Here is a 12,219-nt window from a genome sequence, read left to right as displayed (position 1 = left end):
CTCCAGGAGCTGAGAAACCCCAAGGCGCCAGACAACAGTGTCCTCTTCCATCTTCCCTGATTGGCTTCAGCCTAATTATGCCATGGCCTTCCTTCCCCCTCCTCCGCTGGCCACTCACATGACAGCAGTGTGTGTGTGTGTGTGTGTGTGTGTGTGTGAATGTGTGTGTGTGTGTGTGTGTGTGTGTGTGTGTGTGTGTGTGTGTGTTGTGTGTGTGTGTGTGTGTGTGTGTGTGTGTGTGTGTGTGTGTGTGTGTGTGTGTGTGTGTGTGTGTGTGTGTGTGTGTGTGTGTGTGTGTGTGTGTGTGTGTGTTAAATAGAGAAATTTAACTACACTGAAAAAAATAAATATATGTTTCTGTCTGTGTGTAGGTTAAACACAGGGGGGGCGATGTTTGCAAGTGTGTATGTGTGTATGAGTGCAGAGACTACTTGAGTGTAGGAACCTATTAGGAACCAAATATAGTTTATTGGACATTAGACTGAGATTACTCTACAAGTGAATGAGCGCTAAACACTGCTACTCCCCATGGAGAAGAAACTTCTACTGTGGGTAGAACAAATAATAATAGTGGAGCGTTTGCCAATTAAAACAACGCATGCTGCATAGAACACGGAGCAAATGAAACACACCCAAATTCAAATCATTCTCCTTGTCTATGCTGACACCAAGTCCTCTCACGCACATCTACTCTTGTCATCGGAATCATCAAGGTCTTACAGCTCAACGAGCAGAGTGTAGCACTTTGGGGGTTTGGATCAAAGCATAACTTGCACCGAATCAACATGAGATAATGAACAGCTTAAGGGAATACCAAACAAATTCAGCACAAAACAACACTCAAAATGTCAATGAGAAGCTGATGCTTGTCTAACTAGTGTGTGCAGTGTAGAGTATACAGTGGATTGTGAGCAGCAGAAGAAGTGAACAGGACTGTACAAAATGTGTGGGTGTTGCACAATGTGCTGCATTATAGCACGAGTGTTATATGAGCGATATGTTACGGGCTGTTGCTCAACATATTGTCATCGCTTTGGTTTAATGAGACATCCTACAAGTTGAAAGTGCACAACTGAAGTGGCAGCAGGAAACATACTAAGAGAAGGGTTGATATAGGCTATTTTTTTTCCCTTTCTGAATGTGAGAAAAAAAACCTAAGATGAACAAGAGACAAAGCCAGGTTGCTCAGTTGCTATGGCAACAGTAACACGCCGATCAGCCTTTTTTTTGCAGAATATTATGCTGTCATCTTGGACGAACACACACACACACACACACATATATATATATATATTAAAAAATAACCCACATATACACAAAAAACACCCTTTGTTTAAGTGACAATAGCAATCACAGTGCTGGAAAAACAGCAATTTCCTTGGATGGAACAAATACATCTGCCTGGCCCTATAGATAGCAAGAGTCTTTTAAGACTGGCGGTTTAAGTGTGCCAGTGGAACAGAGAGAGGAGGGATGCAATAACAGATTATGCCTGGAGGCCTTATGGCTCGGTAGTGACTTCTTCAGTTGAAGAACTAAAATGACTTGGAGCACGCACGACAAGTAACGACAGACAGCAGGTTTTGGTGGTGAGGCCAACCTGACGCTATGGAGAGCTTTTCAGGTGAACGCACCCCCTGACAGCCATAAAGGGACAGAGCCTTTGCAGAAGCAGCTCCCAGACTCCGGAACAGCCTCCCCATCAACATCCGTGCAGCACAGTCGTTATTATGTTTAAGTCCCTTTAAAAGACCAACCTTTTTACCCTTGCCTTCGATTAGTGTCCCCTGGTTGCCTTTTTAAATTTTCTCTCTTTTGCATGTTAACCCTCTTGTCATTCCTATGTCCACTACTCAAAATACTCCTCTGACTTGTGACACTGTTTGTAACACCTGCCCTTCTTTTCTAGGAACTAATTATTGACAAATCCACCTCTTTATTGACTGGAGTTTATGACCTCCCCTGCAGGGTTTCATTAGTTGGAGTGAGACGAGAGTTTAATGCAAGAGCTCTGCACCAGAAAAAGAGACAGTTAAGTCCCACTTGCCGAACATTTACTGCTTGGAAAATAGATTTTCTGTAATTGTGGCCTGGAAGGTTTAAGGACTCAAAGTCATCACACTTTTCTTTAACTATCCAAGCTCTCCTATTAGATAAAACTGTCTTGGTTTACCAAGAAAATACAGAACAAAACCAAATTAGTATAGTTACCTTTAGGTTATAAGTTCACACTCTGCCTAATTACAAGTGAACATGATTCATAAATATGTAGTGTAGAGAGTTATGTAGACAGGGAACAGAAGTCAAAACAAACACAAACAAAGCTGAGTAAAAAATACTCAAAAGTTGAATATGCTTAGCTCTTCAAGCATCCATCTCCTCGTACTTTAGGTATAAAACTATGAAATGATGGCTGTATGACAAAAGTATATGTTTTTACTGAAACACTGAATCAACGTCAACCTCAACTGTTCTTCTCAGGTATCTCTTTTGCCTCACCCTGTTTTAAATTTAGCCGTTATTCGTAGCCATTATTTATTTGACAACTCTCTAAGGGACCTCCATTGTGGTGCCACACACGGTTGCTAGGAGATCTGTGACGCAACTGCAAAGTCTCTATGCAAGGTTAGGGTGAGTGGGTGACGTCATTAGAACACATGTCGAAATAAACAGAGTGAGTTGTGCACAAAGCGTATGAAGAACATTTAAGCCATTTATATCCACAAGCACACACTCACCAACTCCTACACTCACTCCCTCTCTTTTTCTCTCTCTCTGTCTCTTTATCTCCCTCATACACATACATCAGTTTTGCAGTGTGTGTGTGTGTGTGGTTGTGTGTGTGTGTGTGTGTGTGTGTGTGTGTGTGTGTGTGTGTGTGTGTGTGTGTGTGTGTGTGTGTGTGTGTGTGTGTGTGTGTGTGTGTGTGTGTGTGTGTGTGTGTGTGTGTGTGTGTGTGTGTGTGTGTGTGTGTGTGTGTGTGTGTGTGTGTGTGTGTGTGTGTGTGTGTGTTGGTCGAGTCCCAGAGCTGGTACTGGACATCTGAGGCATCAACAAAAGTCGGGGTGCCTGGCCTCTCAAACAGCCTGAGGAGCTAGAGGTAAGCTCCCCGTGGAAAACTTCCTCCTGTGGCCTCCACAACTGCTTACATTAGACAAAAAATGACTCATCATAACACCTGGAGCAAAACCATTGAAAACTGATCAGCTATTATTCAAGTTGACCATAAGGGTAAACATCTAAAAAAACAATAGGATTCTCCTTGTTTGCAAAAAAGTAAAAAAAAAAACTTTTTTTTTCTCTTGTGGAGTGGATAAACCAGTGCAATAGCCCAACCCCTATGTATTGGCATGTCCACGGTGATGTTTATTGTCGGCAGACTTTTATTTATGTATATACATCAAAATAAATAATTCCATGAGCATATAATGAAAGTAAACAATGCAATGAGTCAAATCATCTGTGTGGGTTTACCATGTGCAGGGTACAGCAATGTTCTCAACCAGGACTGGACCCCTAATTAGTTCAATATTGATGTGATTTTTATCGTCATCAGGGTTTTCTAAGACAGTATTAGGGCCATTATAGGTTACAGAAATTATATATATATATATAATTTTCAATAATAAAGTAGTTCATTTACAAGATGGATTCTCTGAGATTTAAAGTTGTTATCCTTTAGAATCGTTGTTTCTAGCAGTTGCTTTGCATCTCCCAGAGTTCCTTTGGAAACCAAACAGTGTTGACTTCCACGATACAAAGTGATACTTTCACATGCTCCGCGCTAATAGGAGGTCCGAAAAGAGAAGGGAACACCATAAAGAGCGTCACTTACTGTGCAGCACATTTAATTTTAGCAAGGAAAAGTCACCGCAGACTCTTAGATCATATTTCTTCGTAAAGCAGCAAATACAAGTACTTTCATTAGTGGGTCATATGATCGTGACTGTTTTAACTCACTCTTTGATAGATAGAAACTTAAACAATTAACTACTTAAAATCTTACAGACTACAAATTTACCAGAAAAAGAAACTGAATATTCTCTGAGATTTTAAAGTCATACATTTACAAGAAAAGAACTCAAAAATGTTATTATTTTTTTCAAAGAACCACATCGATTCACTTTGGATCAACCTCAACACAAGAGATGCCGTCAATTGCCGTGATTTATGTTTCCTGCTGTACCAACAAATCTAATTTAAATTTCCCTTAGATGTAACTAGCACTCTCCTTGCATCTCTCCATTGTGTTGCAGTTCGTAATGAACAAAAGCCAGCACCTCATCCAAATCATTATGCCATTTTAATCAAGGTCTCTTCAAAGTCTAGATAGTGATTCTGGGTGAAAAATCCTTAGTCCTTATTACTAAATCAGATAGGAAAGTATAATTGAATTAGTTCATCCACTGCATTATACACAGCAAGGTGCGGTGAGGTTAATCTAACAACTTTTTTTTGTCAAATTCATGACTTTATTACCTCAGAGAACATTCAAATTTATTTTTCAGAAAATTGCTATTATTTTTTCTTGTAAAATTACCACTTAATCTCAGAGAAATATGTCTTTTTTTCTTGTAAATGTAGGACTTTTTTCCCAGAACATTATCCTCCTCCCAAAAAGATAAAACAATTGGGTTTAGCTTTCACCTTTGCTACCGTAAGTGATGCTACAGGTGGTTCACTGGGATGTGCTCTGGCAACCATGGCCAGGTGCTTCTGGTGTTGTTGAGCCAAAGGGAAATAGGGCAAACTTTGAATGTTGTGTTTACAAACAGTCAGCGGCAATTTCTGCATAGTATGACTTTAACAATAAGGAAAATATAGAAAGATGCAAGCTTTATCCCTTTAAACAAACTAAACACCAGCACACTATGTCAGCTATCTGCAAATTTAATGCAAAACTATCTGCATCCTTTCTCCAGAACACCCACAATGTGCCAGAGCAAATTCAGTGTTATCCAACTGTATCATAACCAGATCATGACAAACGGTATCTCTAAATCGAGAGCTCATAGGAAGGTGACGTTTCAGCTTCAACTAGGCACCGACTCATCCTGAACAGACAGCGTCACCTCGGCCAGTCTTGTGGGTCCTCTGACTGTTTTGATTCAGACAACTAGAGGGATGAGTGATAATGCTGTTGGCTGCAGGGCTGTGACGTATGAGATGGCAGTGATACCATAATCCCAAACATAGACCTTGAACGGATGTTTAGCCTAGTTTACTGAACACAGACACGCATGTCTGGATACTCACACAAGCGTTAATACACACAAACACACACACACACAAACAGATGTATGCTGTTCCTAAAATAAGAATTACCCCTACAAGTAAATACGCAGTATGTGGACTATGAAGCATTCAATTTTCATTTTACCAAATAATACACTTCTAACATCAATAGTACTAATAATTAAAACATAAATACAAATCAATCTTTATGGATGAAGGAGGTGGAAAGTGGGGTACACCATATCTGCAAAGTAAGTGAAAGCTTGTAGCTTTAAGGGATTGAAAATATTTCAAGTTACTCAGTTTAAGTGAAATATTAAGCCTATGACAATAATGACAGTAATTACATCACTTTTCAAAACAAAAAGCAGTAATCGCATCAAAAAAGACAGAGCTTAACCTCATTTTACCTTGGTTGTTGAAAGAAACAACCCGGTCTGACAGTGACAGGAGGATCAGTAAAAGACAAATCTAACAAAGGCAGATAAACCGATACTCAAACCGCATTTACATATCGCCTGTAGTCTTTTCCACTGAATTCAGTACAGGTCTGACCTGCATTTGAAATGTCTGAAAGCATGCCATTGGGAGCGGCTCATATTAAGGTGACACATCACCTGCAGGACCTTTGTCAGATGATATTTCTCAACACAGAAAGCCTGAAGGAGCACATGAAGGAGCAGGATTCCTTTGACCTTCAGAGCCATCCACAGCACACAGGTTATCTTGGATTTCTTATTTTCTATACAGGCAGGTTTCCAAACCAAGCTGTGAAACCCACTGTGTCCAATAATGCTTTCTAGTACAGCAGGATAAAAAAAGCAATGTGTACTTCTTCCAACTCTGAAAAACTCTGTGTCTACGCAAGAAGTACTATCTCTGCTGTAGCCCGGAGCAGACGCTGTTAACTTGGACGCTCCATCTCAGTGGGTTGTCAGTATGCACTCCCACACATGTATAGGTGAAGACATGGGAAACGGCTTCATTGTGAGTGACTGCAGGCCTGTTATCATTATTTACAGCTATGTGATCAAATTTCATGTCTTTATCTAGTATTCAGACACTTGACTTTCCATCTATTTCTATCTTTAACCAGAAATGCCCTTTTTTGACACCAATACTTTAGCGAGAGTTTACACTTGAAGATGACACTTGACACTTATTGTGTCTTGTATTGTCATACCTCTGTGCCGCATACAGTAATAGCTGGAGGTATTATGTTTTCGGATTGTCTGACCATCCTTCCCATTCTTGTGAACACAATATCTTTTAAATTTGGCACAAACATCAACTTGAACAATGTTTTTGACCATAATATGAGAATTTCTACACTCATTATGACAACCTTTCACACAAATGCAAAGTAGGATCAAAATTAAATGACAATTTAAGTCCAAAAGGTTCAACTTCACTGTGACATCATAATGCTTTTTAATATATTAGCACACATATGACTGCATAAAATCCAGATAATGAAAATATAAGTGTCAGGAAAGGTCAAGAAGCCATAGGCTTATGCAAGGGACCTTGCCACAACTTCTGTTGTTCTCCATATCCTTCCCAGAATTATACATTTAACATTAACCTGTATGGCACCAGTCTACAACTCATCTATTGACGTTACATATGCAGCCAAAAGTGCGACTGCATGTGATACACAATGTAAATGTCAAGGCATCTTTCTGTCTCAATAATGGTGGTGACATGAATGAGTTTGGACATGTGTCAACAGACAACAGAGAAACTCAGATGAGTTTGCAACGCACACCGAGGGAGAGTGACTTCAAAGTCAAAGTCAGCTTTATTGTCAATATGCAATATGTGCCAGACATACCGACCGAATCGAAAATACGCTTCTCTCCGACCCACGGTGCAATAGTAGAACATATATTCAATAAATAAAATAAATAAATCTAAATAGAATAGAAATACTTTCTTGATCCCAAGCTGGGAAATTGCAGCCAAGCTGGGAAATGCATAAACGGTGAAATATAATACAATAAAAGAAATATAAAAACTGAATAGCGCAAGGAAAACAGGAGATGGAAATGTGCGTTGCAATGGGCATACTTTGCAATATATAAACTATATAAATATAAATGCAATTTAAACAGCAATTAAAGGCACTGATGAAGTGGAAATTGACCGGTGCAGTTCATGGTGGGGGCAGAGGGGAGGGGAGGGAGAGAGGGGAGGGTGTTGAGCCTCCTTACAGCCTGGTGGATGAAGCTGTTTGCCAGTCTGGTTGTACTGGCTTGGAGGATCCTGTACCTTCTCCCAGATGGCAGGGGGCTGAAGAGGCTTTGTGAGGGGTGGCTGGGGTCACCCACAATGCTGGTTGCTTTGCGGGTGAGGCAGGTTCCATAAAGATCCAGGAGTGAGGGGTGCGGGACGCCAATGATCTGACCGGCAATCTTCACTTTGTGCTGCAGAAGCCCTGCAGTTGGAGGCAGTGCAGCTCCCGTACTACACACTAATGCAGCTGGTCAGGACTCTCTCGATGGTGCCCCGGTAGAAAGCGCACATGATGGGTGGGGGGCCCTTGCTCTCTTTAGTTTCTGGAGGAAGTAGAGGCACCGCTGGGACTTTTTCCCAGTGATGCGGTGTTGATTGTCCAGGAGAGGTCCTCACTCATGTGCACCCCCAGGAATGTGGTGCTGCTCAACTTCAGACACCATTAATCTAATAGCAAATCTTTGTTTGCTAATGTTCTGAGTGTTCTGTACAGCTCCTTTGAATAATTTGAATTCATCAATCTTTTTTTTGTTGGTTTGGTTTTGATTTTCCACTTCATACACAAGTGAGAATAGTGAGTCTGTTGTGTTAGCTCCACCTACAGTCTCAATACAAGGGCTTTCATCAGTGGGCCACAGGCTCGGTCACCATTGTGTTACCTCATTAGGCGAAAGTGATTCCTCAACATTATTATTTCAACACACATGCACACATTGGCATGTGAGACTATATAAAAAAGTGTGGTATTTGTCATGTCAACAGCTGTGTTTGTTAATTCCGTTGCATCTTTATTTATCGGCCTTTCAGGTATTTAATGATTATTCCATTTCATGCCTCTTCCAATAAATATGCACCGCTGTGCTTCACGTACCTCTTAGCTGAGGTCTACAACTATTCACAACACTAAATGATAACCATTCATCACTCCTCTCCTTGACACAACTTCCATTACTTCCCATTTCCTCCACAGTCTAATGGCTTTCACAGGATGCCCATAATGCATCAGCCAATTAGGTTGCCAATGTACAGAAACACAACACCTCTGGTCATTATGGCACGCCCTGATTGTTTATATGTTGCATTTTCCAACAGAGTTGTACTTAAGTATATTCTTAACAAAAATAATTATGGGAGTAAGACTGAGTGTGAGTGCTCGCTTGTCTTTTTTAAGTGGAGAGGTCAGTTTGATAAAGTGTCAAGGCAGAAAATGTCACACAAGGTGAAACGACTGTTGCAAAGCTAATTTCAAAACAAAGGGCGGGAAAATACGTCTTTTAAGCGATACTAAAGACTAATTTGGGGTTAAAAATGATTCCTAGTTCAGGGTTTTAACCCGAGAGTGCTACACTTTCTGACTCAATCCAGCAGAGAGCCAGAAATAAGACACTGCCTTAGAGCTTAATAAGCAGATGGCAAAGAATATGAAAGAAATATATTAAAGGCATTAAACTATGTCATTTCATAAAAGCTAGAGTACAAGATGAATAATAAAAGAAGTGTTCACTTACTTGCAGAGGGTGTTTCAGCATGGACAGGGGGTGTGGAAGGGATGAAGGAGGGGAAGAAGAAGGATCGCAGAGATCGTTCAGTGTGGAGGGGCGAGCGCTGCGTGGGCAAATTCTCACAGCTGCCCACGCTGCTGTGGATCTTAAGGTTCAAGGGCTTGGTCTTCTTCTTGGCTCTGAGGGAAACAAGACAAGAAAAGTAGAAACAATGAGACTGACAGATTAGGGGCGTGCAGACGGCAAACTGGTTCTATCAAACAGCAGGGATTTTTCAGGTAAAACCGACCTGTGTGGTACTGTTGTAAAGTGTGAAAAAGTACTCCAAACTACATACAGGATACAACTTAAAAAACTTTATGGTAAATTGTTTGGCCTTCAAGTGATGTCCTGCTATTCCTTTATTTGTTAGAAATATTTTAAAATTAAACATAAAACTGGTTAAATTAAGCTACGATAAGTTACTGTTTAAGGGTGAGAAGTTTTGAAAGGAGCCAGTTGAGGTGGTTCGGGCATCTAGTAAGGATGCCCCCTGGGCGCCTCCCTAGGGAGGTGTTCCAGGCACGTCCAGCTGGGACGAGGCCTCGTGGAAGACCCAGGATCAGGTGGAGAGATTATATCTCCACACTGGCCTGGGAATGCCTCGGGATCCCCCAGTTATAGCTGGTAAATGTGGCCCGGGAAAGGGAAGTTTTGGGTCCCCTGCTAGTGCTGCTGCCCCCGCAACCCGACCTCGGATAAGCGGTTGAAGATGAGATGAGATGAGACTTTTAAAGGATTTTTTTAAGCCACACAAGCAGAAATGTAGGTCAGTCAGTCTTCTTGGGCTTTGGGAAACACTGATGCACACTTTAGAGACCAAACAGCTAATGAATTAATCAAGAAAACAATCGTCCCCATTAATCAGCAATGAAAATAATTCTTAAATGCAGACCTATAATAGATGTGCTCTGCTGCGGGCATGCCGTCACACATGCATTTTGGCCGTAACAGTATGTCCTTTAAATTACATTTACATTACATTACAGAAATAGGAATTCATCCACCTACAACAGTCACATATACATAGACCATGATGCAATGCAGCTGAAAGACATGTTTAAGTGATATGAGTTTACGTGTAATGAAATTCGTGCTATATAAATAAAACTGCCAACGCCATCAACTCTGGCTTAATATGAAAAAACTCTCTGCTCATACCAGTAGCGACCATTATTATTCCTCCCACCTACACATACTGAATTTAACAAGTTCATACCAACTCTTGGAAGTGTGAACGTCACTCCCGTGGAAACAGCAAGGGTGAGAGAAAGTCAGAAAGGTTCACCAAGAAAAGTCAATCACAGTAACAAACATCGCAAAATAACCCCTGGAAGGCACTGAACACACATTTTAAGATTATCCCATGGTGGATGTTTTTTTGAAATCTTGGAGGTAAATGTTGATTTTGACTCCACCTACTGCAGAAATCTCTATAACATACTGCTTGTCAATCCAAATGCACAAGCTCTAGTTAACTTGTAATTTTGCACTTAACAAGACGAACTAGACGAACTATAAAACCACTACAATATGATTTATGTTACAAACAGAAAACAAACTGTAGGTGTGGCAGCACTCTGAGCTGCATTAAGTATAGTGTAAAGTAACAATATATATGGGATCATAACAATTAGACTCAAAAGAAAACAACCGGACTGCTGAATGGAAGAAAAAGTATATAATATATGGTTATAGTGTATATTATATATATATATATTTGTATTAAAGATGTGTTCTCTGTCTGACCATTGTTAAGCTTAACCAGGTAACTTTTTTAGAAAAAGAGGCCAAGGTATGACTGGTTTTCAAGTTAATTGCATATGACTTAAGGATATAAACCATCTTAGGTGTGAAGAGACTTTCAATGATTTTTATGATTTTTAAGTTAAAGTTTCGGGGTTATTTTGTGGCTGGAGCAATGGAATGAATTTGCTCTGTGGACTGAGCTGAGATAACACCCAAAGGCTGTCTCTGACATCACTACTTTTCGGCGGAAAACATCTTTTTTAATCAGTATTTCATGTCAAAAGAAAAGTCACCACTAATTACCTGAAATCGCTGGCTTATGTTTGTCAGCATGCTTCCTTTTGGGACACCTGTCATTTCAGAAACGAGTTTTGGATAATTACTCTTGTGGTGAAATTTGTCTTTGCAAAAAAAAAAATATGTCATTAAATATTTCAACTGAGTTACAAAGTACACTATTCAAACTATATTATTGTCTTTTGGGCTCGGAACATGAGTCGTAGTGAAGCCAGGGGCCTGTGCCACAAAGTCAGATTAGTGGATTACCCAGATACCTCTGGGCTTAAAGGAGCTGTACTCAAAATACTGAAACATTTTTCAAAAAATTGGAGAAATACATTAAATATCCATGTTTTTTCACAGCCATGCACTGACATGCACGAGTGGTCGGACTCGCTATCAAAACACAGAGAGAAATTTGGATGACAACACACACTTCGACTTTCTTTACACAGTGAAAATTTGTTTGATGCCATATTAATGCTTTGAATGTTGACAGATTAACTCATAAGGTATTGAAATTTGGCATTGCACGACAAGGCATTTTTCGATACTCAATACTATGGAGGCAATTCAGTTGGTGCAATATAAAGTTCGGTACAGAGTCCTGCTTGTTACCGGAGGAAACTATAAAATGTTATGATTTTCGGGCAAGTTCTAATGCTTAGTTTTTCTATTATTTCTAAGCATATTTATGTATATGTATTTGCCATGCACATTGATAATAATGATACCCCCAGGAACTGTAAATTACACTAAATGTCCTACATGTCTGCATGTTAAGACTTGACTGAGTTATGACTCAGAGAAGCATTAGGATTTTTGACTCAAATTCACCTCGCGAAAGGAAAAGTAATGGCAGCCCCTGTTCTCAAATTGGGCAACAACATTGGATTCCTACTGAGTGCTTCCCATACATAGACCAATGTTTGGCGCTGCACCACAGAATCAACACTGAGCGCCACACAATTGAGTTCGGTTTTTTTTTTGAAATATAGATATTGTTCCATTAATTCATATCCACATAGCACTCTTTCACCCTGTCATTCTCATTCACACACACACAAACACATACACACAGATAAAGAGAGAGAGAGACGTGCATCTCACTGCAGCCTGCGTGTGTGCTTGCTTATAGTCTGCGGTGTGTGCGCAGAGTCTCGCTCTAACTTCTGGTTGG

The 12,219-nt window shown here is 40.2% G+C and overlaps 1 protein-coding gene across 2 annotated transcripts in view; it reads right to left on the bottom strand.

Moving 5' to 3' along the window:
* ksr2 (kinase suppressor of ras 2) overlaps positions 1-12,219 on the bottom strand; it is a gene marked incomplete at both ends in the record, with an annotated part of 93,685 nt that overhangs the window by 31,844 nt on the left and 49,622 nt on the right. For both annotated transcript variants that reach the window (XM_083911672.1, XM_083911673.1), the window contains one exon: positions 8,979-9,151. In XM_083911672.1, coding sequence (XP_083767798.1) covers positions 8,979-9,151 — 173 coding nt within the window. The remainder of the gene's footprint in view (positions 1-8,978; positions 9,152-12,219) is intronic.

Source organism: Echiichthys vipera, assembly GCF_963691815.1.
Source record: "Echiichthys vipera genome assembly, chromosome: 4".
NCBI lineage: Eukaryota > Metazoa > Chordata > Actinopteri > Perciformes > Trachinidae > Echiichthys > Echiichthys vipera.
This window is presented reverse-complemented; position numbering and strand designations above follow the sequence as displayed.